Genomic DNA, 25,772 nt, shown 5'->3' on the forward strand with positions numbered 1-25,772 from the left:
TTTCTTTCCTTTTCTAACAGTCTCTGACTTTTTTTTTGAGGGATATTTCTATTATCAGATTTTTTGGGAGTAAATTACTCTTTTTTCTTCTTCTTACGGTATCTAGCTTAAATTCACACATATTTTGGCGATCATAGTCACGTACACACGATCGTGTCTGGTTTTTCGCCTAAATTTTTTGGGGGATTGAGAAAATTGTTTCGTTTAAAATTAACATAAATTGAGAAATCTTTATCGTGCAGAGAATTAGAATTTTGAGACTGAATTTTTGGACATTTTTCTCATTCTCAGAGATTACAGCATTTGATTTAGGGACTGTAAACACATGGTATAGTCTTTCTATAGGTGTGAAAGTGATCAATCTCAGTTTGAGATCAGTTTTGATGAGATCGTCACTTAGCGACATATTCAGAGTAGTCTTGGAGCCAACACCACTTTTTTGCAGAAATTCCATAGCTACGTCCATCATTTAATCCTTGATCTGCTATCACTGTATGTGAGGGTTACGGCGTTTAATGATACTATCCGTGAGATTCGTTGTTTTTACTGTGTGCCGTCAAATTTTTTGGAAATGCCATAAACCTCATGCAGAATCCGATCGTGGCTTATCACCATGGTGTTCAGTTTGAATAGCACTTCTATCAGTATGCATTTCGTGACTACTTTAGTTCAGTCTCACTTTTAATTCTTAGTATTGCGTTTGGTATTGATATTAGTATTTCAAAAGTGGTTGCCAGTGATAGAGCCAGTCCCTTGTTTAGATCCTAATCAGAAACGTCATTTGTTAACTAAGCTAATTTATGCTAACTAAGCAACAATAATAATAAGATCATTAACAATATCCAATCTTATATGCATTTAAATCGTATAAATTAATTTACAATAACACATTCAATAAATAAAATAGAAAAGTCTCAAATATCAAACAATAATCGCAGATCATCAAAAAAAATTTATTGAAGTTACAAAAAAAGAATAAATTTTGCTGAATCATATTTGCTATAAAATATTGGTTCATTGAGCTTTTGTAAATTCTATAGGTATTGAGAATTTATTTTATTCTGACTAGTTTCATTTTGACACATTCCGTTTTTCAACAAGGAATTTATGGTAATTTATTGTTATTTTATTCTGGAAAAATATGTATGCGCGTTTTGGATTTGAAAATTTATGGAATTGCTATTTAAATGATCATCATGGCATGGAGATCGAATCCTTAATTTTGATGTAAATAATTAAAGGTTTTGAATTAGTTAAACTATAGATCGGGGTGTGTCCAATTGGAAAAGATGAATAATAGCAGATTAAAGTTGTCATTATTTAAATCAGAAACTATTTAAAGATCACGTAGGCTTCATCTCAGACTGTTCTTGTTCCCAAAAAAAATGTTTTTTGTAATTGTAGTTAGATGTAAATGTAATTAAGAACTCCTTACGGATTTATGTAATTATTTACAATATTGTTTATTCTTCAAAGTTCAAAAACAGACTGAACTTTTGCATCAAAAGGGGTTTTCAACTATGTACAATAAATTTTATTCAAATCTCAAATGAACGTTATAATCAAGTTATAACAATGTGGCTTTACTTAACTCTAATAAGTAGACAAGATACTGTAAAATAATTCATATTTAATTGACGATTCTATAACTGCTTAACAGCTTCCTCATTTACTTCATGAATTATAGTCAGCACATATAACATCAGGTTTTAATGAGGCACGCATAATTGCAAAGAATTTCGATTTATTCTTGCAATTAAAGTTCTTCACTTCCTTAAGATGATTAAATTGCAATTTTTGAGAAATGGTTATGAGATCTACAAAACGAAACTAGCTGTCTTCACAGTTTATTGCTGACATTTTTCATGTATAATAAATGTCATATATGTAGACAATCATGTAAGAAATAGAAATAGCGATGATCATTTCCCATATCAAAAGGAATTTGGCAAGATAACTATCAATAAATTCGCGTTTGGTGTAAAATGTGTTGTTTGAAGCTATTGATTATATAACATGTAAAGTTTGGGAGTGTTTGAATTTTGCATAGGTTCAAAAGAGTTTTGACTTTAAGGTAGCTCTCCAAAAAAAATTACAAAAGTACTCGTTCTTATCGAGTGACTTCAGCGCATTTTTGTCCCAGCGATCAGTAATTGATAAATAAGTCACTTCAAGACCTAAAAAACAAGATCCAGTATGATCCAGGTCACTTCCAGACCTAAAAACCAAGATCCAGTAAGATCCAGTTCACTTCCAGACCTAAAAACCAAGATCCAGTAAGATCCAGTTCACTTCCAGACCTAAAAACCAAGATCCAGGTCACTTCCAGACCTTAAAAACAAGATCCAGTAAGATCCAGGTCACTTCCAGACCTAAAAACCAAGATCCAGTAAGATCCAGGTCACTTCCAGACCTAAAAACCAAGATCCAGTAAGATCCAGGTCACTTCCAGACCTAAAAACCAAGATCCAGTAAGATCCAAGTCACTTCCAGATCTTTAAAACAAGATCCATATAAAACTTCCACAAATTTAAGAACTTCATCATTTAACGGATTTTCATAATTCAAACCTCATAACGGTCAAAAAAATTCAAACATTTTTCAGTAAACACTGTAAAAACATCGACAAACATTGAAAAACACTGTAAAACAATGAAAAAACGTGTTGTTGTTTTTGTTGTTGTTGTATATGAAAATGAAAAACTGTTAATTATAGTATTTATGCGTTGATTTGAAACTTCTAAATGACCGATAACCCAATAACTTGATAGAACGAAGCTATTAAAACAAATCAGAGCTCTCTACGATGTCTAGTTTTCGAGATCTCGCGTTCCAGCCGAACAAACGAACGAACAAAGTGTCTTATTAAGCTACCTTTTTGAAAAAAAATTTCAAAAATGCGCTAAAAATCTGTAGCTGCAGATTTTGCATTTTGCAACTGATAGTTTGCAGATCTAGTTACTAAAATAGACACAATTTAAAATACATTTTCTTATCTGCTGATCCAATCTAAGCGTCCAAAAGTGCAAATCATGCCTTTTCTTATTTATTACATGCCGAAAACCAGCAATTTTTACAAATACGAAATTTTGAATACATATTAATGATTAAATCAATAAAATTTATGCAACAATTCCTCACATATGTCATAAAAAGACTTAATTTCTGCTGATGAACCATAGTTCCACGACATTTCCAAAAACATAGCAAAATGTAAAACCGAAAATAGAAATTTCAGCAAAACTGAATTTCGAATAAAATAATCAATAGACATCCCAAACGGCAAGCGATGATTTTTGGCAAATAAACTTTAATCAGGACAAATTAGCATAAAGCTATAACAAGAAACTCCATAAAATTCGATTTGATATTATGTAAGTCAACTAGTAACACAGATATCAAAATGCAGGTTAAATAATAAGAAGTTCCGATAAAAAAATATTGCAGATTCTCATTTGGGAATCATTTTGTGATGGTGTCACATGGATATGAAGAATGAAGAATGAAGAATGAAGGTGGAAGGCATACGGAGACGGCTAGCATTTAGAATTGATCAATCTGGCTGTGATTGAGACTTTTTTAGTTTTGACTATTAGGTAAAGGGTTAAGGAATGTTTGAAAATATCTTTGACGACCATCATTATCCTTAATATGGCTGTATCTTGACCTTCATGACGCTAGACTCCTTTTTAAGCCCAATCTTTACCTTCCTCTAACCAAAAGACATCATTTATCAACAACATCCACTCATCAAACACCAAATACAGAAACTAGAGCATCGCTATGCTGTGTATTATCACCAAACAAGTGTCTACATCCATATCAAGTCAATCATCACGAATAACTGTGTGATATACTAGAAATAGAACTGAAAAATAGGTCGAGTTATTGAGATTGGCATATTAAAGAGATTGAACATCACTGATTATGTTTAATCTAATTTCATGCAGACGCTCTGTCTTGAATTGCGATCGAAAACATTATGTGTACTGGCTGCAAACAAAAAGAACAAAAGAAAACAGACACAAAAAATAAAGAAATTATGATAAAAAGGGGAAATAAAATTATTATTTTCAATTATGATGCGTATGCTTCCTGTCATGTTGAGTTTTCATTTCAATATTTCACAACAATCGAGAGAGAGCAAGTGCGAGAGAATCAGCATAAGATGCAAGGAAAATATTTTCATTTTCGTGATGATTCAATCTTCGTTTTTGGGTGCTAAATGTTACGCAAAAAATGCTTTAAAATTTTTATTTCTGTTTTTGGATTCATAATTTGTTTGCTTTGGATTTAAGATGCGGCACGTGAGATTTTGACGACTGACATTTTTTTGATGATTTTTTGCAATGGGGTTGTTTAGTTACAATGCTTATTTTGCATTTAAAATAGTTTGTTTACCAATTCTACGTTGCTCCAGCAACCAAAATTTATGAGGCATGCAAACTTAGCAAGTTGTGTTTGGTTATGTACTGTTAAGCCTCTAAATTGACCATTCATCAATCCTGGGTTATTGCTGAGAAAGCCGATATTCTATGCTCTATTCTAATTCATAGAATTAAAACGTTCATTTGAGATTTGAATAATATTTATTGCACACAGTTGAAAACCCCTTATTCTTGCAAAAGTTCAGTCTGTTGTTGGACTCCGAAGAATAAACAACATTGTGAATAATTACATAAATCCGTAAGGAGTTCTAATTTACACTCAGCCAAAGTTACAAAACACAGCGTCAAGATTATGTCCATTTCAAGTGCTTTCAATATTTATCTAAATCTTTGTCTCAATTTTGAATTATTTTGGATAAATTATTCAGGAAATTAAATCATTGAAGTACGATAATTAAGACAGCATCTTGACAACTTACTGTGTGTTCCTTTTACATATGTAAAAACCAAAATTTATCTATGAGAAACTTTAAATTAATATTTAAACTTTTGATATCTATCAAAATTTGAATAATTTCACACTAAGCACGCGTCTACTTTGTATAATTTCATCTTTTTGTATAATTTCAACTTTTCTGAATAATTTAGCAATTTTTGTGAAATTTCACGGCTACGTTGGATATTAATTTAATAAATTTAGTCTTAATTTTATATAAAATTTTGATAAAGTTATACATGGAAGTGTCAAAAAGGCAAATTTATTTAAATTTGACTGATTTAAATTAAAAAGATTTATGTAAAGTTTATTCATTGATCCAAAGTTTAGTTACCCCATGAGAAAATTGAGGATGATTTAAATTTTGTAAACGTTAGACTTGATCAAATTTGAATAATCATACGCAAAAAAATAAAAATTGGGTATTTAAACCTCTTATGAGACAATTTACAAATGATGTCCATTAAAGAAATAGGATTTTCAATCCCATTCTACCCTTATGTACGCTACAAGTGGCTAATTACTAATACAAAACTCAATTTGGCAAAAGATCCCTAATAAACAATCAGCAAGTTCATCGAAATGAGCATGCTCATGAGTCTTTTGAAACAATATAACTGAGCATACTCGGTTTTGTTAAAGTAATCATGAGCATGCTCCTTGTTTATTCGAAGACTAAACTGTTTCCTCAAAATTTCATTCCATCTTCAAATTTCCATGCCGTTCGCATGCATCACATGTGAATAAAATTTGAAAACCATTAAGCTACAGACCAACAGATGTCGCTAGTAGTCACTATCATATTAATATTAACCGTTAGATAGTAGCAAACCTATGCCAACATTTTGTTAATTCTTCACTGAAGGACAATATCGGATAGACGTCAAGGACTTCAAGCCATAAATACCAAATATGAGCAAAATTTGATCAAGGTTGTGCTATTGATGCAGTAAATGTCAAATGTTACTTCACAACAGCAATAAAAGAGTCAAAAAGCTATATTCAGTTGAGAAAAGATTGTTTCCTTTTTTTATTTAAACGGCCTTCAAGCGGGATTTTTTTTTTTTGTTTTTCTTATCTTGTGTTTTTAATTTAAAAATAATTAAAGGATGATAACATCAGGGAGATACTCAAAAGTAAGGAAAAAAAACCAAAAAAAAATTACTCATAAATATGATGATACAGTTTACAATAATTGCAAGTTTAAAAGAAGAATCCTTTTACTATTTAAATTAATTAACCCATTCAAGATGTCTTTTTGTCTCTATTATGTTTGTAGGTTCATTTGATATTATTTTTCACATATTTTTCATTCACTTTAAATTAATTAATTTGTATAAATTTGTTTCTCATGAAGCTTTTTCTTTTCTTGTGTTTTTACGTTGGGATTCTGGGAAACTTCATTAATTTATAACTTTTTTTTTTTGTTTTTCAATATTACATATTTTTTAATATAATTAAAAATCATGCCTAATCAATATATTGAGCCAACCAACGGAAGCCTTCACCATATCCTTGTCGCTTTAACACCGAACACATAAAGAGCTCTAATGGACGGCCGGATAACTCTGACCTTGCTATGTTTGCCTGAAAATATAAAAATTTATTCAATTAAGTTAAAGTTCTTTTCGTCCAATTGTTGATGACAGTGAAATAATGACATGATGATTGAGAAGTTTTATAAAGAAGAACATAATGTGACTTCATATACTTGATTGTATTTTTTGATTGAATACAGTCATTAACAGAATAAGAATAACGACGTTATTTTATGTGGAAAATGTTGGCATCTAACATTACTTTGCTGATTCTGATACTTTTTTGTGTCATTTTCAATTATTAACACATTTTAAATTTTTAACGGTCATTTGAAATTCAAAAAATAACTGATAAATTTCAAAGTTCAAAAATAACGACTTTTTGAAATTCAAAAAAAAGCTGAAGATCAAAATAGATTTTTTGAAAATGTTCAAAAATAACCGTCAATTTTATAAAGTTTCATTTCAAAATGAATTAATAATTTTCTATTCACTCGCAAAACTTGAAAATCAGGTCACAAATTAAATTAAAATGAAGCATATTCATATATTGCATCGTGATTTTACCTCAACTTGTTTACAAAATAATTAAAAATACAAAAAATATATAAAAAAGCAATTGCTGTGCATTATTCAAAATTTCTATGTTTGAAAAATTTCAATAAAAAAAATTGAAAAGTCTTATCAGTAATTTAAAATCAACATTAGAAATAGGACGTGTATGTATTGGTGCACCTTTTTTTTGGGTATGATTAATTACGTCAGCAAAGTCAATATGCCAGATGAGCAAAACATTTGAGTCACGACTCACTTTTTAAATGGATAAATTTACATAATTCATTAAAAACTTTTACTTTCGCGTTATTGAATTAAATTTTCTTTTATATTCGTATGTGGAGCAATAAACAAAAAATAAAAAGATTTGGCAACAATGACTTAACATTTGCTTCCCAATATTTTTACGTCATCAACAACGTAACATCAATTATAATAATTAAAACAATGTATGGCATTGAGTATTATTTACCTTTCCTGTTGTAAGTTGATAAAGTCCATAGAAATTTCTCAATTCATCTTCACTGGCTGCTCCTGGCTTGTCAATTTTATTTCCCAATATAAGGACGGGACAGTTCGATAAAGCTTCGTCCGTTAACAATGAATCCAATTCAATTTTGCTTTCTTGGAAGCGACTTCGATCCCATGCATCAATAAGAAAGACAATAGCATCGACAGCTGGAAAGTAATCTTTCCACACACGACGTGCTTGCGTATGTCCACCTAAATCGAATGTTGTAAAACGCATATTTCCTATGGACAGTTCTTCTGATGTCGGATGAAGTGTTGGAACATGTTGTGCTAATCTGTCATCTTTAAGCATATGAAGAAGTGTCGTTTTACCAGCATTATCTAATCCCAAGAATAATAATTTGCCAGATTTCTTCCATAATCCTAAAATGGACATAAGAATCAGATGATTAGACTTTAAGGTCAAATAAGAAGAAAAAAACAATTTTTTTTTTCTCTTTTGTATTGCGAATTGTGATTGCGTTTGCAAATATTTAAGTCGTTTATAGACAAGCCAAACAATGGAAATAAGGAACTGACAATGACTTCTTCTTTGTTATTAAAATGCAATACATGCACACAAAAATGTCATTAAGGAATGCAACTTACCCAAATATCCTAAAACACCAGTGAACCAGTCCCAGATAAACATTATTTCTTATTATTTGCTGTAATCTAACAAAGAAGGGTTTGTTAATTATAGTATAAATTGCTTATTAATCGTGTATAATGAGGGCATGTAAATTGACATGATTGAAGGAAGCAAAGTTCAAAATAATATTTGTGCTACGTCATTGGACATTTGGAATATCTCATATTCATTTCTAAAATGATGTGCTATCAAAATCATTTAATTCACAAAAAAAAAGCCAATCAAGTGGACGTGCTTAAGATATTTTGCATAAATTTTTTATTTTACAGACGTTTCACATCTTTTTTGTCGTAAATTGATCACATATTACAAAACTTTATATTTGGCCATCACAAGCACATCTTCTCGCGAAAAGACCTTCAACATATATCTACTTTAGTTAATGTGTATTGCTTGTCTGTATCTTTTTTCTGATAACTTTTTCCCTCATTTATTCACCATGTCAATTTAATCCTTATTTTGTTCACTTTTTAATGCTTTTTTTTTACACAAACTTATTCGTACCTCTTAAATCAATTAATTAACTATAAATTTCTTAGCTAACTTATTTAATATCGTAGAAAAACTGAATATTTTAAGCAAATTTTCAGAATCTCCAACTCATCGATTAATACAACTCACTGATGAGAAAAAGCGGTGTGAAACTACGAATAAAACTCTGCTTTGTTTGAATTTTTAAAATACGTTAATGTAGCTTAAGTTTTTTGTGCAATTTTAATCTCTAGTTTAAAATAATCTCGGATTTAAAATACTGATAAGCACGTTTTGGTGATAGAAAAGCTCTCATCAGCACGTGTCATGGGCTTGGAAGTGGATTTGTTTGAGATTATTATGGCAATCATACTGATTATAAAATTCAAAAATTCAACGATTTTTAATCATTTGAAAATTTTCAATATTTGAAATGAAAGTTCAAAATTTGAACCTTTGAATTTTAAATCATAAAAAGTCGTTTAATTTCAAATACCAAAAAGCCGTTAAATTTTAAAATTGGGCGGACATTCTGAAAATTGTACATTTAATAAAAAGAGAAATATTTTCGTAAAGACAATTAAAAATTTATTCATAAAGATAGGTATATTTAAAATAAATCATTTTCTGACAGCATTTTCTTTAATTGTTTGTCTCAAACATTTGCTCACAATCATTGTTATTTAATATTTTTTCTAAAAAAAAGAAAATTCCTCATTTTAAATTGGAATCTGTTATTATTTTTAAGTATGTTATAAGCAATAAGTATGTGCGATTTTTATTAAAAATCCCATTTCTGTTCTAAAATATTACCTATAATAAAAAAAAAATGTTTTTTAAAAAGCAATAAGCTCTCAAAGTGTTTGAAGTTTTTTTAATAAAAAAAAAATGATACAATTTGTAAAAATAAAAAATATTGTAAGGCTTAATAGCTTTTTTTTTTTGTTGAAAAGAAAAACAAAGAAATTAAAAAGAAAAGTGTAAAGAAAAATTTTTGGTTTGACGATTTTTTTAGAGAAACAAAAATAAGAAAAGTAAGTCGTTAATAGGATTAGCATAAGCGTATTTTAGTCAATGAGTTTCAATAAACTTTAATTATCGATTCACGGCCCTTTCCAACACCAATCCATTTAATAGGAACATCCAAATCTTTCTCAATAAACCGCACATAATTTTGTGCTGCTTCGGGCAAGTCACGGAAATCTCGAACATTTTCGGTCGATTGAAGCCATCCAGGTAATGTAACATACTCAACTTCAACTTGTGCCAAATCCGATATTGATCCAGGGAAATTATAAATTGTCTTGTTGTGCAACTTATAGCTACAAAAAGACAAGTAATTTGAATAAGTCATAGTCATGTGAAGGGTCAAAATACTCACTTTATGCCTATTTTTATGTTTGGTAAAGTGTCAAGAATATCGAGTTTAGTTAGACAAATGGCCGAATATCCATTAACAAGTGAAGTATAACGCAAAACAGGCAAATCCAACCATCCACATCGACGTTTTCTTTTTGTTGTGACGCCAATTTCTCCGCCACGTGTTTGTAGGAGATCGCCAATATCCTATAAAATTTTGAACATTTTTAAGTGAGTCACGTTCGTCTCTAAAAACTTATTATTGTTTTTAAATTAGTCAAAAACATACATCTTTTAATTCTGTTGGAAATGGACCGTCGCCAACTCTTGTTGTGTAGCTCTTAACGACACCAATTACTTCACCAATAACCTTTGGCGGTAAACCAAGACCCGTAAGGACACCGCCAATTGAGCAATTGCTACTTGTTACATATGGATATGTTCCAAAGTCAATATCTGTAGAAATTAATTTAGTGGGATTAAAAACAGACTATATAAATAGCTATAATTAATAAGACTTACCTAACATGGCCGCATTAGCACCTTCTACCAAAACTGTCTTTCCATTTCGCAATGCTGTAAGTATTTCAAATAATAAAAATTTTCCATGAGTCACACAATAAATAAATTTAAATAAACGAACCTGAATGGAGATAAAAGATTGTATCTTTGACATAAGGTCGCAATTTTTCAGCATACTGTGCATAACGTGTAAGTTCAAAATCGACATCGACAGCACAGCCAGGAAATAGTCTTTGATGTGTTGCAACAATTGAGCGGAATCTACAATTTCACAATTAATAACAAATGTCAACAATTAGTGATGTAGTCATCATAAATTGTATATATATTGTGTATCAAGTTACATACTTATCACTGAATGTATTGAAGTCTCCGAGCAAATCACCGACACGAATTCCGTTACGGGTTGCTTTACTGCTGTATGCCGGACCAATTCCTTTCTTTGTTGTGCCAAGTGATTTTCCGCCCTTTTCTGCCTCTTGAAGACCATCAACTTGCTGATGGAAATCAAATACCAAATGAGCTCTGTCTGATACAATCAATCGATTTTGCCAATCTGAGAGACCTTTTGCCTCATTCTTTGCGAGCTCTTCAAAAAGACCTGGGAGATGTACAACAACGCCATTACCTAAAAATAGTTGTTAACAGAAAAAAATTATTAGCATAAATTTATAACAAGTTTGAAGTATTGGAATGAATGAAAAGGTCACGAAAATATTTTAATGCGTAGATTAATTCTCGAGAATTTATTTCTCGTTTCTATGTAAATCTTATTAGAAATTTAAAACTTAACGGTTTTGAAAATTTTGAAATATAACGGATTTCTAGAATTCAAAATTTTGAACTTCGTTAGAATTTCAAAATTTAAATGTCCGTTAAATTTCAAATCTCAAAATGCCGTTAAAATTCTCATACATTTTAAGCGATTTAAAAATAAAGGAACCAAAATGTGATCATGAACTATTCCACAAAACAAGGAATAATCATGACAACCAAGCACATAAAATTGTGCCACTATGTTCCATTCTCGAATCGATAAAACTTTGTTTTTAAATCAATTTACAACGAGTTATGGTTTATGCCTCATTTTCTTGACAAAACAAAAAGTTTTTTTGGGAAACAGAAATGAAATAGCGATGACAAAGTTAAATTAGACATAATAACATTATTTTTTCTCTCGTGCCATGAGAAATCATGAACAGTAATAAAGTAAATTAATGGATGACAGGCTTACTACTAACCGATTATAGATATGCTTTTTTCATTAATAATTCCTGAAGGTAATAAGTGAAAGTCAAATTCCTTGCCGTCAACTACGACCGTATGTCCTGCATTATTTCCTCCCTAGAAAAAAAAGAGAATAAATAAAAATGTATTTAATAATAATTGGAAAAAAGTTTGGCATTGAAAAGTCAAGAATGAGTCAATCACATTCTTGTGAATGAAAATAATACTGGTAATGAAGAGGACCAATTTATGAGCAGCTGAAGCGCATCTTAATTGTTTAAAATCATCAATTTAATTCTTAACTGAAGTTCAAAATTTGAAATGCAAGCAAACTTGAGATTTTAACTTCAATTTTAAATTTTACAAAACCGTTAAATTTTCAAATTTTACAAAGCCGCTAAAATTTCAGATTTTGCAATACCGTTAAAAATTTCAAATTTTACAAAACCGTTAGAATTTCATAAAAATAGTTGTGAGCTTAAAATCTACAATTTTTGCATTTTTCCAAGCAAAAAGGATTGACAGACTGACAAAATGAACTAGACGACCTTCATATAATTTTCATTGACAATGCGGTAAAAAGATACAGCTTTGCGAAACGAGCAGAAAGAAGCTCGAGAGGAATGTGTTTGAAGAGAAATTATCGGCAATGATTATACATGCAGAAAGGAGGAGAGATACAAAGTCTTTCAGGTACTATTTTCGTCCGACCGAAAATTTGTGAGCTCTAATTTCTCAGAAGCCAGCACTATGTTCGTTCATTATCATGTGAGTTGAAAATTTTACGGTCAGCACCTAATGCTTGGCAATCGTCCAAATTGCTTACAATTATTGTAGTTTAGAAAAGAATGAGAGAGGAAAGAAATTGGAAAGGAAAATTGAAATTCATTGAAGAAGATGCTCATCGTTCATGGATCATGATAATAATAGTGCTGCTGATGCAATTCTTTAGGAGATGAAACGAAATCGTTTAAGGAAACAAGGTCAGTTATCAATCAGCATTTTTCTCTCTCGTTAAGCAGACAGGCTAATATGTGAAAGGAGGGAAAAATAGTCATGCGACCATAAACACCTGTTGTTGATGTTATGAATGAAAGCGAAATTGGAAGTCGTGTGACCATTTCGTTGCTGATTATTAAATTAGCATTAATATTTTGGAATAATCTGGTTAATACTAAACTGATGATAAAAATGACGATTTCACATGAAAACGCGCGATGACAACGACAACACAATTATGAAGGTATCTGTTTTTGTAGATAAACTTTTCCATTTCTCCGTTGATAATAAATCAGTAAGCATACAATTTAAATGATGTGTAAATAACCATAAAAATAAGAGTCAATGTATGTGTACATTTGTCACTTAAATCACATGGTATAATTCCGATTTTCGGTTCCTATCGTTTTTCTATTGCCTGTTTCGTAATAGACAATAACCTCTATTTTTTAAAAGGATGGCTTGCAAACAGACCGTCCTCTTCTTATATGTTTCTGTTTACTCACTTGACATCTGCAAACGATATCTGCATTTCCGGACAGCATGTCAACGACTTTTCCTTTGCCTTCATCGCCCCATTGTGCTCCTAGAACAACCTATGAATTAAAATTAAAAATAATAAATTCCTTTGTTAGCAAATTTTTGTATGGATTTTAAAATGTTTTAATATTTAATTAATATCAGCTGAATCGCTATGTTCAATAATATAGAACCGACGCATTAAAATGTTACATAAACATACCTGAACTTTAGAGACGTAGCTTGAAACGCTGCCAGACCGATCCCGATTTCGTAATAATTCTCCATTTGTGTAATTTATATTACTTATTTCTCCGTTTAGTGAAGACATTATGTTGTCAAATGAAAATTGCTCAAGCAACTAGTTATCGTCACTCAGAAGATCGCACTGAAAATTTTCACAACAGACAAACTTATTTTTCTTGAAAACAAAAAAAAAACTCGATGTGCTAAATATTCGGATAGGGCGATGCTATGCGCTGTTGGTTGACAAATTTGCAAATGCTATGGATTAATATTTTTCACTTAATACCTTCTATATACACTATAATTTTAATAATTTTTTTTATTAAACAATGTTCACATAAAATTTTCCGTCGTTATCTATGATTTTTTTGAAAATTCGTTGTTCAAAATTTTGAACTGAAAAAACTCAAATTCTGAAAAAACGTTAAATCATAAAAAGTGTTTTAAAACTTTATCAGTCAATGCAATCCGCAAATTCTTATAAAATGCAATTTTTAGAATGCATGATGAAATTAAATACCGCCACATAATCTGAAGACAATACGATAAAAGAAGATATTAACGTATTTCCGAAAGTTTAAAAGAAGGGGCACGAAGTTACGCGATTTTTTGAGTAAGAGTATACAGTAGAAAATAAAATTTCATCAAAAAAGCTTAATTAAGTAGAATCTAAAGGCAGTGACTCGATAGAAGTATTCTCAATCGATATGTGCAAGAGTATACAATAGCAAGAGTGTGATGTGTTGAACGATATTAAGAGAATTAATGAGATAATTTTAATACAGCAAAAAGTTATTAAGAATATTTTAAAGATCTTGCAGAAAAAAATAAAAAAATAAGAAGAACGGGAAACAGCAGTCATTACTTGCTAACATAAATAAAAGATCAATTGCCGATATTTCCAGAAAAATTGGAAGAGAACGATTTAAAAATAGAATATGACATCAAGTGAGCCAAGCGAATTGAGGACAGAAACAGCAACGACGTCAAGAAGGAATGGAGCAACAACATCATCAGGCACAACACCGTTATTAGATCCAGTAAAATCAGATGATTATCATCCGTCGAATAAAAATGCTCTTATGAAATTGAAAAGCTATCTCATTGCACTAAGAGTATGGTCATTGTCAGCTAGCATTATTCCGACAATTTTAGGTAGGTAAATTGCCAACGTGCCATATAGTGCTATTAATTTATGCATATTATGTGCATTTATGTCTATCATATATAGAAGGATGCAAATACAATGTGACACTTGATAATCAATACACAAAAAACTTGATTACTTCTAACTCATGTGACAAACGCGTACGCGCTTACTTCCTGATTGATTCAAAGATGGAAAAGATGATTTCCATTCATTTTTTTTCTTCTCCATTCTTCATTTTACACATAGTATAGTGAATTTTTTTTTTCTTCTCTTCTCTTATGGACACAAAAAAAAAATCATCTTCACCTTGTGAAGCATTCCCAATTTATGAGAAAAACTGGTTCTTTTATTTATTGGTTCATTAAATTCGTCATTTCCATTTCTCTCTAATGCTCAAAAAAAAAATATCATAATCATATGCTTGATCTTCTTTTGTCGACGTTCCTATTGTTGTCACTGATCATCTCTATTTACTTACTTATTTTGTTTCTATTTTTAGGTGCTGCAATTTCTTATCGTACTCATTCTGCTCAACAAGATTTTAGTCTCATAATATTCATATTGAATGTTTTTACAATCATTACTGTCCATTGTGCCGGAAATGTGGTAAATACATACTTTGATTATGTCAAAGGAATTGACAATCGAAAGTCAGATGATCGGACACTTGTTGATCATCTTTTAACGATGGACGAGGTGAGATTCTTTTCCTTCCTCTATGCAGCTTTACGTTCACTTTTTTTTAATGTTATTTGATGAATTTTTCGCGTGACTGGCTTCTTATTCAATAAGGAAGTTAATTATTGTACAATAGACAAAATTTAAGCAACCTTTGAAATCGTTAGGTCAAAAATTTGAATAATTAAAATTTTTGAACTTGACAATTCAAATTTCAAAAGTCGTTAAATTTTAAATTGAATAATAACCGTTAAAATAATACTTTTTAATTGTATTTTAGGTCGTGTCGTTAGGTGCCGTTTTGTATACATTAGGCTGCATCGGCTTCGTACTCCTCGCAATATTATCGCCGGCACGCATGGAACATTTAGCACTTGTTTATTTCGGCGGATTGTCATCATCATTTTTATACACGGGAGGAATTGGATTAAAGTATATTGCATTAGGAGATTTGCTGATTTTAATCATATTCGGACCAATTTCCGTCATATTCTCATACATGTCACAGACGGGAAATATCAATTGGGCTTTAATTTATTATGCACTTCCATTGGCATTAAATACGGAGGCAATTCTTCATAGCAATAATACAAGAGACTCGGAAAGTGATCAAAAAGTTGGTATTGTTACATTAGCAATTCTTATTGGACGAACAGCTTCACATGTTCTATATGCTCTCCTTCTATTTATACCATACATTATATTTGTTGTATTGAGTTTTAAGTCATCATTATGGTTTGTATTGCCACTTGTAACCCTACCTCATGCGTTTAAAATTGAGAAACAATTTAGAAATGAAAATACATTACAAGGCGTTCCTAGACAAACTGCTAAACTTAATTTCTTCTTTGGAATATTATACATTGTTTCATGCTGTTGTGTACCTCACTTACCATTAATTTCTCGAATTTAAGTGCAGAAAAAAAAAAGTTTTTTTTTTTTAATACTGAAAAAGTACATTAATTAAATACATATGCGTACTATCACTGTCGGATTGGTATGCGAACAGAAAAAAAAAATTAAAAAAATATATGCTAATTTAATTTGTCATTATTTTAAGCATAAACAAAACAATTACAAGAAATGAAAACAAAAACAACATAAAAAAAAATAATCTGTTTTTAAAATAAATCATAACGAAAAGAAGAATTGTGATTTACAATAGCTGTAATATGTGGCTACAAACGAAAATGAAAATCATCTTTTTTGGGGCATTATAATAAAAAAAATTTTCTTTTTAATTAATTAAAGTCAATATGGACAGGTTGTTGCTCATACGAAACAACAAAATATAAGTTTAACGACCCTACTCAATACCATACTCAATTAAGTACATTTAATCATACAGGCTATATTTATAACTCATCAAATTTAAATGGAAGTATTTTTACTTATGGACATTGGTCAATAATTTTACTGTAGTTTTGTAGTCTTAAAAAAGTAGTATGTGCAGGCTATTCTTGTGGAAATAATAATTCAGGGTCAGTAACTGAGACATTACAACAGCTGTTTTTTTATATAAAACCTCACAAAAGTTTGTTTTAAAACTTTATAACAGTCAATTTTTAGAAATAATGTTCAAAAACACTTCAACAGTCATTGATCGAAACATTATAACAGTTTGTGTATTGTTGGCAGAACATTACAACAGCTTTATAATGATAGCTAGAACCTTACAACAGCAAATTTATTTTTGAATTCAATACAATGATATGAATTTAAAAACAATACAATAGCTAAATAAATCAAAGCCTTAAAGCAGTTTGTGTTTTGCTAATTAAACGTTACAACAGCTTTATAATGCTAGCCAGAACTTTACAACAGAAAATTAATTTTAGAATTAAAAATTGAACTTGAAAACAATACAACAGCTAATTTTGAAAACCTCACAACAGCCAATTTTTTACAAAAATTCAAATTAAGCTAAAATGGATTTTTAAATAAATTCCAATAAGATTTTGACAAAATTTTCGCAAGGCATGCTTAACACATATTATTAAAATAATAACAAAAAATTCGACAAATTTCACCACAAATTCATTTATTCATATTAAAGGAACATATCATGTTGTTGGGGAAATATTTTAGATGACAAAATAAGTTAGTGGTCGTAGATGATTTGTATAAACAAAGCCTGTCTATATTGACGAATATCTTTTTACAGCATTATTGGCTAAATAAAAATATTTGCCAACAAAATTTTATAATTTTTATTCTCTTAAAATTACTCGAAATCTGATAATCTTCAATGCAATGTGGTAGAAATTAATAATTTTTTTTATAGACAACAACAAAAAAAAGTACTTAAAGTGGCTTGTTTTTTTTATGTTCTTGTTGCTAATATGTATATGTACTTTCCAATTTACTCATTAATAATTATATCAATTTTCATACATAAAAGAAAAACCGAGGATAAAATATCAAGAAAGAAATATCTCCCTTCGATAGATCATGTAAGCTATGTATTAGACAGAAAATCGATGTTTTTTCTACATCAAACAAGAAAGGATTAATACTATTAATTATATATTTTAAAATCAAAATGATCATAATGATGATGAAAAAAGAAAATTTAATTTTTAAATTGAAATGACAATAAATGAAAATTGAATACCTATTGTAACTCTATATTCTCTTTAATTGATGGAATCGGCTGGAATCAATAATTAGCTTAATAAAATAAAATAAAATTTTATATGAAAAAAATATTAACGGTTTTTTAAAATTCAAATTTTTCATCTCTTTTACACAATTTTGTCGTAGTTGCACGCCTTGTCTAAAAAAACCACATCAGTGCTGAACTTATAAGGAACGAGACACACAAAAAGTTGATTCATTTGTTAATTAAACTTTTGTCGTGTTCAACATAATATTAAGTAATTAGAATAGTCAAAAATCTTTAGAATGAAGTATTTATTAGCGACTACGCTAGGAATTATCCTACTAGTATCGACAGGTAAGCAACAATTTGCAAATTTCTGGATCTCGAATATTCTTATTGTCGGCAAAATGAAAATTTTTTAATTATCCTAACATTAATCAATATATAATTATTTATTATCTCATAATTAGGCCTTCTGGTAAGAGGAAATGAAGATGTAGACACAGAAGAAGTTAAAATTGATGCAAATTTAAAAACATCAACTGGAACCGACTCAGATACCTTAAAACGAGAGGAAGAATCAATCAGCGTCGATGGATTGAATGCAAAAGAGATGAAGGAACTAAGAGATAAGGTATGATCTTATCAAAATCCCGGGAAATTCCGATTTTAATTCAAAAATTCCAAAAAAGTTACGTTCTCAAACTTTATTGGGCCACGTAATGTTTTTTTTTTCTTTCATTCTCTCACATATAATACTCTCTGTTGCAATCAAAAATCCAGTTATGCTTAACATGTATTTTCATTGTTTCTTCTTTTTCTGTATGTTTTCTATATAGGCTGAGAAATTTACTTTCCAAGCTGAAGTAAATCGTATGATGAAGTTGATCATCAATTCATTGTACAAGAATAAGGAAATTTTCTTAAGAGAATTGATCTCAAATGCTAGTGATGCTTTAGATAAAATTCGTCTTATGTCACTTACTGATCGTGATCAATTGGACACAAACACTGATTTATCAATTCGTGTAAAGACAGATAAGGAGAATCGTATTTTGCACATTATTGATGCTGGTAAGTTAAAATAGTGATTTATGTGGATAACTGAATGTTCTAGAATATTTTGTGTATCTAACGGTGATTTTGAGTTCAAAAATTTCTCCAAGTTCAAAACTGAAATGAAACGAACTTTTTTTTATGAACAAAAAATTGTTCAGTAATTCTAGAAAAATCGGTGAATGTCCAACAAATGTATTACCTATGCTAATTATGACGAAAATGTACTAAATGTATTTATTTATTTATTAAAGGTATTGGTATGACTCACGATGATTTGATCAACAATCTCGGTACAATCGCCAAGTCAGGTACAGCTGATTTCCTTTCAAAGATTCAAGAGAATGAAGGACAAGATCAAGAAGCAAATGACATGATTGGTCAATTCGGTGTTGGTTTCTATTCAGCATTCTTGGTTGCCGATAAAGTCACAGTCACAACAAAGCACAACGATGACGAACAATACATTTGGGAGAGTGACTCAGCCAACTTCAATATTGTTAAAGATCCTCGCGGAAATACATTAAAACGTGGATCACAAATTTCATTGCACTTGAAGGAAGAAGCACAAGATTTCCTCGAAGAAGACACCATTAAGCAATTGATCAAGAAGTACTCTCAATTCATCAACTTCAAGATTTACATGTGGACATCAAAGACAATCGAAGAAGAGGTTCCAATTGAAGAAGAAGAAGCACCAAAGGCTGAAGCAACTGAAGATGAGACAGAAGATGATGATGCAAAGGTGGAGGAAGAGGCAGAAACTGAAAAGAAACCAAAAACAAAGAAACAAAGCAAGACAGTCTGGGATTGGGAATTGATGAATGACAGTAAGCCAATTTGGACACGTAAACCAGCCGAAGTCACACAAGAGGAATATGATGCATTCTATAAGAGTTTAACCAAAGACACATCAGAACCATTAGTCCAAACTCATTTCATTGCCGAAGGTGAAGTTACATTCAAGTCACTTTTGTTCGTTCCAAAAGTTCAGCCATCAGAAAGTTTCAACAAATACGGATCCAAGTCTGATAATATCAAATTGTACGTACGTCGTGTATTCATTACTGATGAATTCAATGACATGATGCCAAATTACTTAGGATTTATTCGTGGTGTTGTCGATTCCGATGATTTACCATTGAACGTTTCACGTGAGACATTACAACAGCACAAACTCATTAAGGTCATTAAGAAGAAATTAGTAAGAAAAGCACTTGATATGTTGAAGAAATTGGAAGGTGAAGAGTACAACAAGTTCTGGAAAGAATATTCAACAAACATTAAGCTTGGTGTTATGGAAGATTCAAGTAATCGTGCACGTCTTGCTAAATTATTGCGATTCCAATCATCAAACACAAAGGATGGAAAGATGACAAGCTTATCAGACTACTCAAGCCGTATGAAGCCAAAACAAGAATGGATCTACTATATTGCTGCATCATCAAGAGCTGAAGCTGATAAGTCACCATTCATTGAACGTTTAGTTGCTCGTGGATATGAAGTCTTGTTCTTGGTTGAAGCTGTCGATGAATATTGTATCTCAGCATTGCCAGAATTTGATGGCAAGAAGTTCCAAAATGTTGCAAAGGAAGGATTCACACTACCAGAATCTGAGGAAGCTAAAGCTAAATTTGATGAATTACAAAGCAAATTCGAACCTTTGGCAAAATGGTTCTCAGATGTTGGACTTAAGGATAAGATCACCAAAGCTATTGTCTCAGAAAAATTAACAAATACACCATGTGTCCTCGTTGCATCTATGTTCGGCTGGACTGGTAATATGGAAAGATTAGCAATGTCAAACGCACACAAGAAGGCTAACGATGCATCACAGTCTTACTATCTCAATCAGAAGAAAGCTCTCGAATTTAATCCACGTCATCCTGTCATTAAAGAACTTTTAAGAAAAATTGATGCCGATCCACAAGACGCTCGTGCTAAGGAAATTGCTGAACTTTTATTGGATACAGCCGTTTTGAGATCAGGCTATATGCTTCAAGAGACAAGCCAATTTGCTGACAGCATCGATAAACTTATGAGAGCAACATTAAATGTTGAAAATGATGAATTCGATCCAGAATTTGAGGAATTCCCAGAAGCAACACAAACAGAGGAGACAGAAACCGAACAGACTGATGAGGAGGAGATTGATGGTGATTTGGATGAGCACGATGAACTTTAAAATAATTTTAAATTAAATACTTTAGTTTAAGTATTGTAAATTTTCCCTGTTTTTCACTCCATTTTTCTGCAATATTTTTTTTGTGGAAGTACTATCATGATTAAGTTAATTGAAGCATTTTTATAATGATAATTTTCAAATCTTAAATAGTAGTCAAAGATGAATAAAATGTTCATTCCTTAAAAAAATTAAGTTTCATGTGTTCTGGTTATTTTTGGATATATCTGTATTTACTCAGAACTAAATATTTAATGATCTTCAAGTCTGATAAGCAGGCACTAATGTTTACATACGTGTTAATAGATCGTTTAAAATAGAGTGTGCCACATACAGCTGTTTTACTTTGTTAAAATTGGTATCTAATCTTCAAAATCAATCAAATTCTCTTCAACTGTCAAAAAATATTTAAATTTGAACTTTGTCATAACGGTTCAAAAAAATTCAAAATTTTGTCAATTTTTGGTGGGAAAAATTTTGTGTAAAGATCAACAATTTGTTATTTTGTTAATTTAATTAATTTAAAGGTGATTATCATGGGAATTCAAGGACTAGCAAAATTGATAGCTGACGTTGCACCTCATGCAATCAAAGAGACTGAAATTAAGAACTATTTTGGAAGGAAAATCGCTATTGATGCAAGTAAGTTGTAAAATACTTTTAGACAACATAAAACTCTACATTAATTATCTTAGGTATGTCATTGTATCAGTTCCTGATTGCTGTTAGAGCTGAAGGAGCACAATTGACAGATGCAAATGGTGAAACAACATCACATTTAATGGGAATTTTCTATCGTACAATTCGACTTCTGGAAAATGGAATTAAGCCGGTTTATGTTTTTGATGGAAAGCCTCCAGATATGAAAAGTGGAGAGTTAGTCAAACGTGCTGAACGTCGTGAAGAGGCACAAAAGGCATTGGACAAAGCTACAGAAGCTGGCGATCAAGCAGAAATGGATAAAATGAATCGACGTCTTGTTAAAGTCACAAAGGAGCACAACGCAGAAGCAAAGGAACTGCTAAAATTAATGGGAGTTCCATATATTGATGCTGCATCGGAAGCAGAAGCTCAATGTTCAGCAATGGTCAAGGCTGGAAAAGTATTTGGTGTCGCAACAGAGGATATGGATGCAATAACATTTGGTGCCACTGTCTTACTACGTCATATGACATTCAGTGAAGCACGAAAAATGCCAGTTCAAGAAATTCATTATGAAAAAGTATTGAAAGGATTAGAATTGGAACGAGATGAATTCATTGACTTGTGTATTCTTATGGGATGTGATTATTGTGACACAATTCGTGGTATTGGACCTAAAAGAGCATTTGAGTTGATCCAAAAGTACAAATCAATTGAGAAGATTGTTGAAAATCTTGATAAGAAAAAGTATGAAGTTCCTGAAAATTGGAATTATGAAAGAGCACGAGAATTATTTAAGGAACCAGAAATTACTGATGTTGAGACAATAGATTTAAAATGGACAGCACCAGACGAAGATGGTCTTGTGAAATATTTATGTGGCGATAAACAGTTCAATGAAGATCGTGTCCGATCAGGTGCACAGAAAATTTTTAAGTCATTAAAGACAGCTACACAAGGACGACTAGACAGTTTCTTTAAAGTTGTGACATCAACAACAACCACAACAGGGCCTGCTAAACGTAAAGGTGATGATAAAAAGAATGGACCTAATAATAAGAAGGCAAAAGCTGGCGGTGGACGTAAACCAAAGTAATCAATCTCATTGCACTTGTCCACTATTCCTAATTAATTATTTTGTTTTTTATTAAGTAATAAAGTCTCACTCGAAATTTTACAAAATTGTGTCATTTGATTTCAAACGTATTTTTTAATTTCAAATTTGAACTCAGTTCATTTTTTGAATTTAAAAAATTCGTTAAAATTCGTTATTTTTGAACTCCAATAATATTTAAAATTCAAATGTTCGTTAAAAACTAATTTTTATTGAGCTAAAAATTACAAAAATACTAAAGTATATTAATCTAATCCAGGCACACGATACAGAAATTCACCATCATCAGAATAAAAGCAGTCACTGACTTTATAAATTTTTCCTTTTTTCCATTCCTTTCTTGGTATTTTAATTTTTTCTTGAATTTTGAGTTTATTAAATAACTTTTCATCTTTCGGTAAGGAAATGTAATTACTCTCATCATGTGCCTTAAACTTAATAGTTGGTAGATTCGTATCGACTGTCTCAGTTTCATAAAGCTTAACTTGCATGTTAATGTCTGGATTTTTCTCCTGTAAATCAGCTAATGTGATACTTTCTGATGAGAATCTTTTCTTGCCATGCATAATAAATGTATTATCGTCAACACCTGGTCTTTGTTTTGGCATCCTTAGTTCCGATGATTCGATTTGCTTCACTTCTGATTCTTCGTCTTTATATTTACTACAACTAGTTACGATACTTAAAAATTCATTGCTTTTAGGCTTAGGGAATTCAATTCCTAATCTTTTGTTTGGTGCACGCTCTGCAAGCTTATTAATGTCTCTAAATGCAAATTTCTTCAAATGCTCTGCCAAAATTGGATCGATTTCCATTTTTCCTTCATTGAATTCCTTCCAATTTCTTTTGACTGACTCATCATGCCTGAATATTCGATTTGTGTCTTTTGGAATCCACTTTGATCTGATGATTTGACTTATTGCGTATGGATCTGCTGGAAATGACTCTAAATTGGAAATAAAGGATGTTCATGAGATACCGATGAATGATTAATGCTGTTGCTGCATACCTGATAATTTGTCGACTGTCCATTTTTCTGAATCCTCTTCATGAAGAGTCCTGATCTGTTCCTTTTCATTATAAGTCAGGAAATTTGGACTTTTCTCCTTAAAATACTTTTTGCCTACAATCATTAACTGAACTTTTTCTCTCATCCTTTTTACATCTCTTTCATGCTGTCTGTGAGTGTCTCCCAAGTTCATAAAATTTGGTTCCATTGAATCCTGCAAGGAATAAGTTCTGACAATCGATATTAACGCTATAATTAAATATTTACTTACAATAACTTCTGGATCTTCATTTGCAATCATGTCTTCTTTGAAATATTGCAATCTCTTGTTGATTCCAGGTTCTGTCTCTTCTTTACTTGGTCTTCTTCTTCGTGGTGCATAATTTCTAATAGCTGTCAGTTTATTTAAATGGTTAATTACACTAGAATTGCACAATTTAATTGTTCCGCGAAGCATGATCAAAAATTGTCAACAAAAAACTAAAACTCGTCGAATATTTTCAAATTTTTTTCGACCGTTGAAGAAAAGTTCAAATTTAAATATTTTTTGGCAGTTGATTAAAATGGTAGAATTTGAAATTTTCCAACCTCGTGGCTCAAGCTGAGGGCATAAATTGATGTGCATTTTAAAAAGTAATAAAGTAAACAGACAAATTTAGCACTTTTGTAATTAAGGCTTGGCAAATAGAATCACAAATTAGTTTCTAATCAATTTAATTAAATTTGTCTTTACCATCAATAGTTCAAATGAGCTTTAATCATGAATCTCCAATGACTCAAACTTTCCAACATGCACAACATTTAGTTTTCTTATCGTCCTTTACTTTTTGTTGTTGAACGGTCAATGGTATTAAATATAATTGTGCGATAAAGCTTTTGCGTGCTTAAAGCCGTTATTTCAAGAGAATAATTTAGTCTGTGTCAGGATAGCATACATAATAAAAAGAAAGAAGAAAGCATATGAAAACCTAATATCCTCATGATATGAAAAAAAATATCATGGGTTGCTGATTTATTTCTATGTCTATTTGCTCTGTCTAAATATAGTTTTGTAACGGTCAATTTAAATTCAAATTAATGTAAACATTTCATTGTTGTTGTTTTAAAATACGAGGAATCTAAATTAAATTTTAATGACTTTTTCTTGAAAATGGATAGTAGATAATACTTAGTTCGTGACTGTAATAACTTTACAACCATCTGGATCTTCACACGAGAAGTCAAGACCAAAAAGTGAGTACACAACTGCATAAATTAAAGTTTTGCTGATTTTATGGAAATTCTTGATATTTGCTTTCCAAAACAACCCAACAAGTGTATTTAAATACAGATTCAATACTGTAAAATGCAAAAAGTCATTACTGATTCAATCTGAACGTCCTAAAAAGTATTTTGCTCTTTAAAATTAAATGAAAAACATAAAATCGTAAGCAAAAAAACAGAAACAAATTTATGGTCATTAAAAAGGCATCATGATAGTCATTGCTGTAGATAGGTAGATGTATAGATTCCTCCTTACTGCGCTTGATATATGAGCTGCTGTTTTAAACAACATAAATTTTCTATCGTTTTTCCTCTCACTTTAGTGGACATTTATTTTGAAGCATGTGGTGCTTTGTTCTACATCAAAACACTGAAGATTTTTTTTAATTGTTTACCCATTGGTCTTATAGATGCAGTAAATGCACAATGTTAATAAAAAAAAGAAAGGAAAATATATTTTTTCGTGATAATTTAATGGATCTTGTTTGCTCCCGAGCGACAAAAATGAAAGAAGTCTTCATGTGGCAACCACATGAATGTCACATAAAAGCCTTTAAATCCCACATGAAGGTTGTACTGTGGGTCTATAGTGGA

The 25,772-nt window shown here is 30.8% G+C and overlaps 6 protein-coding genes across 6 annotated transcripts; 3 read left to right on the top strand and 3 right to left on the bottom strand.

Moving 5' to 3' along the window:
• Positions 1–6,202: 6,202 nt before the first annotated feature.
• Positions 6,203–8,778, bottom strand: LOC139085754 (small COPII coat GTPase SAR1-like). The gene is made up of 4 exons (XM_070633898.1): positions 8,644–8,778; positions 8,097–8,162; positions 7,450–7,871; positions 6,203–6,471 (listed from the first exon to the last, which is right to left on the bottom strand). Exons 2-4 carry the CDS (start codon positions 8,137–8,139, stop codon positions 6,355–6,357), a joined length of 582 nt encoding a protein of 193 aa, XP_070489999.1. The 5' UTR covers positions 8,140–8,162; positions 8,644–8,778; the 3' UTR covers positions 6,203–6,354.
• Positions 8,779–9,175: 397 nt separating this feature from the next.
• LOC139085753 (adenylosuccinate synthetase-like) lies at positions 9,176–13,705 on the bottom strand. The gene is made up of 9 exons (XM_070633897.1): positions 13,460–13,705; positions 13,224–13,313; positions 11,733–11,835; positions 10,840–11,119; positions 10,613–10,752; positions 10,492–10,545; positions 10,259–10,425; positions 9,992–10,176; positions 9,176–9,932 (listed from the first exon to the last, which is right to left on the bottom strand). Exons 1-9 carry the CDS (start codon positions 13,565–13,567, stop codon positions 9,692–9,694), a joined length of 1,368 nt encoding a protein of 455 aa, XP_070489998.1. The 5' UTR covers positions 13,568–13,705; the 3' UTR covers positions 9,176–9,691.
• Positions 13,706–14,050: 345 nt separating this feature from the next.
• heix (UbiA prenyltransferase domain-containing heix) lies at positions 14,051–16,917 on the top strand. The gene is made up of 3 exons (XM_070633866.1): positions 14,051–14,637; positions 15,132–15,328; positions 15,591–16,917. The coding sequence occupies exons 1-3, from the start codon at positions 14,421–14,423 to the stop codon at positions 16,221–16,223; spliced, it is 1,047 nt and encodes a 348-aa protein (XP_070489967.1). The 5' UTR covers positions 14,051–14,420; the 3' UTR covers positions 16,224–16,917.
• Positions 16,918–18,096: 1,179 nt separating this feature from the next.
• Positions 18,097–21,345, top strand: Gp93 (heat shock protein 90 Gp93). The gene is made up of 4 exons (XM_070633865.1): positions 18,097–18,266; positions 18,383–18,546; positions 18,752–18,986; positions 19,223–21,345. Exons 1-4 carry the CDS (start codon positions 18,215–18,217, stop codon positions 21,151–21,153), a joined length of 2,382 nt encoding a protein of 793 aa, XP_070489966.1. The 5' UTR covers positions 18,097–18,214; the 3' UTR covers positions 21,154–21,345.
• A 282-nt stretch (positions 21,346–21,627) lies between these two features.
• Positions 21,628–22,987, top strand: Fen1 (flap endonuclease 1). The gene is made up of 2 exons (XM_070633906.1): positions 21,628–21,792; positions 21,846–22,987. Exons 1-2 carry the CDS (start codon positions 21,687–21,689, stop codon positions 22,886–22,888), a joined length of 1,149 nt encoding a protein of 382 aa, XP_070490007.1. The 5' UTR covers positions 21,628–21,686; the 3' UTR covers positions 22,889–22,987.
• Positions 22,988–23,112: 125 nt separating this feature from the next.
• Positions 23,113–24,389, bottom strand: LOC139085771 (neugrin). Its single transcript, XM_070633918.1, has 3 exons — positions 24,187–24,389; positions 23,916–24,129; positions 23,113–23,852 (listed from the first exon to the last, which is right to left on the bottom strand). The coding sequence occupies exons 1-3, from the start codon at positions 24,370–24,372 to the stop codon at positions 23,152–23,154; spliced, it is 1,101 nt and encodes a 366-aa protein (XP_070490019.1). The 5' UTR covers positions 24,373–24,389; the 3' UTR covers positions 23,113–23,151.
• Between the last annotated feature and the right edge of the window lie 1,383 nt (positions 24,390–25,772).

This window comes from Chironomus tepperi, unplaced genomic scaffold (assembly GCF_022539635.2).
Source record: "Chironomus tepperi strain 1889 unplaced genomic scaffold, CSIRO-AGI_Ctep_v1 contig_82, whole genome shotgun sequence".
Taxonomy (NCBI): domain Eukaryota; kingdom Metazoa; phylum Arthropoda; class Insecta; order Diptera; family Chironomidae; genus Chironomus; species Chironomus tepperi.

Bases quoted from the DNA above. Each gene is read 5' to 3' on its own strand.
- heix (XM_070633866.1), top strand. From the start codon at position 14,421: ATGACATCAAGTGAGCCAAGCGAATTGAGGACAGAAACAGCAACGACG. The intron at 14,638-15,131 runs GTAGGTAAATTG...TTCTATTTTTAG, and splicing joins CATTATTCCGACAATTTTAG to GTGCTGCAATTTCTTATCGT. The intron at 15,329-15,590 runs GTGAGATTCTTT...ATTGTATTTTAG, and splicing joins ATCTTTTAACGATGGACGAG to GTCGTGTCGTTAGGTGCCGT.
- LOC139085753 (XM_070633897.1), bottom strand. From the start codon at position 13,567: ATGTCTTCACTAAACGGAGAAATAAGTAATATAAATTACACAAATGGA. The intron at 10,546-10,612 runs GTTCGTTTATTT...AAATACTTACAG, and splicing joins AATCTTTTATCTCCATTCAG to CATTGCGAAATGGAAAGACA. The intron at 10,177-10,258 runs GTATGTTTTTGA...AAAATTTTATAG, and splicing joins TTCCAACAGAATTAAAAGAT to GATATTGGCGATCTCCTACA.
- Gp93 (XM_070633865.1), top strand. From the start codon at position 18,215: ATGAAGTATTTATTAGCGACTACGCTAGGAATTATCCTACTAGTATCG. The intron at 18,267-18,382 runs GTAAGCAACAAT...TCTCATAATTAG, and splicing joins TATCCTACTAGTATCGACAG to GCCTTCTGGTAAGAGGAAAT. The intron at 18,547-18,751 runs GTATGATCTTAT...TTTTCTATATAG, and splicing joins TGAAGGAACTAAGAGATAAG to GCTGAGAAATTTACTTTCCA.
- LOC139085754 (XM_070633898.1), bottom strand. From the start codon at position 8,139: ATGTTTATCTGGGACTGGTTCACTGGTGTTTTAGGATATTTGG. The intron at 7,872-8,096 runs GTAAGTTGCATT...TGTCCATTTTAG, and splicing joins TGGTGTTTTAGGATATTTGG to GATTATGGAAGAAATCTGGC. The intron at 6,472-7,449 runs GTAAATAATACT...TTATATTTTCAG, and splicing joins ATCAACTTACAACAGGAAAG to GCAAACATAGCAAGGTCAGA.
- LOC139085771 (XM_070633918.1), bottom strand. From the start codon at position 24,372: ATGCTTCGCGGAACAATTAAATTGTGCAATTCTAGTGTAATTAACCAT. The intron at 24,130-24,186 runs GTAAGTAAATAT...TATTCCTTGCAG, and splicing joins ATGAAGATCCAGAAGTTATT to GATTCAATGGAACCAAATTT. The intron at 23,853-23,915 runs GTATGCAGCAAC...TTTCCAATTTAG, and splicing joins GACAGTCGACAAATTATCAG to AGTCATTTCCAGCAGATCCA.
- Fen1 (XM_070633906.1), top strand. From the start codon at position 21,687: ATGGGAATTCAAGGACTAGCAAAATTGATAGCTGACGTTGCACCTCAT. The intron at 21,793-21,845 runs GTAAGTTGTAAA...TAATTATCTTAG, and splicing joins GAAAATCGCTATTGATGCAA to GTATGTCATTGTATCAGTTC.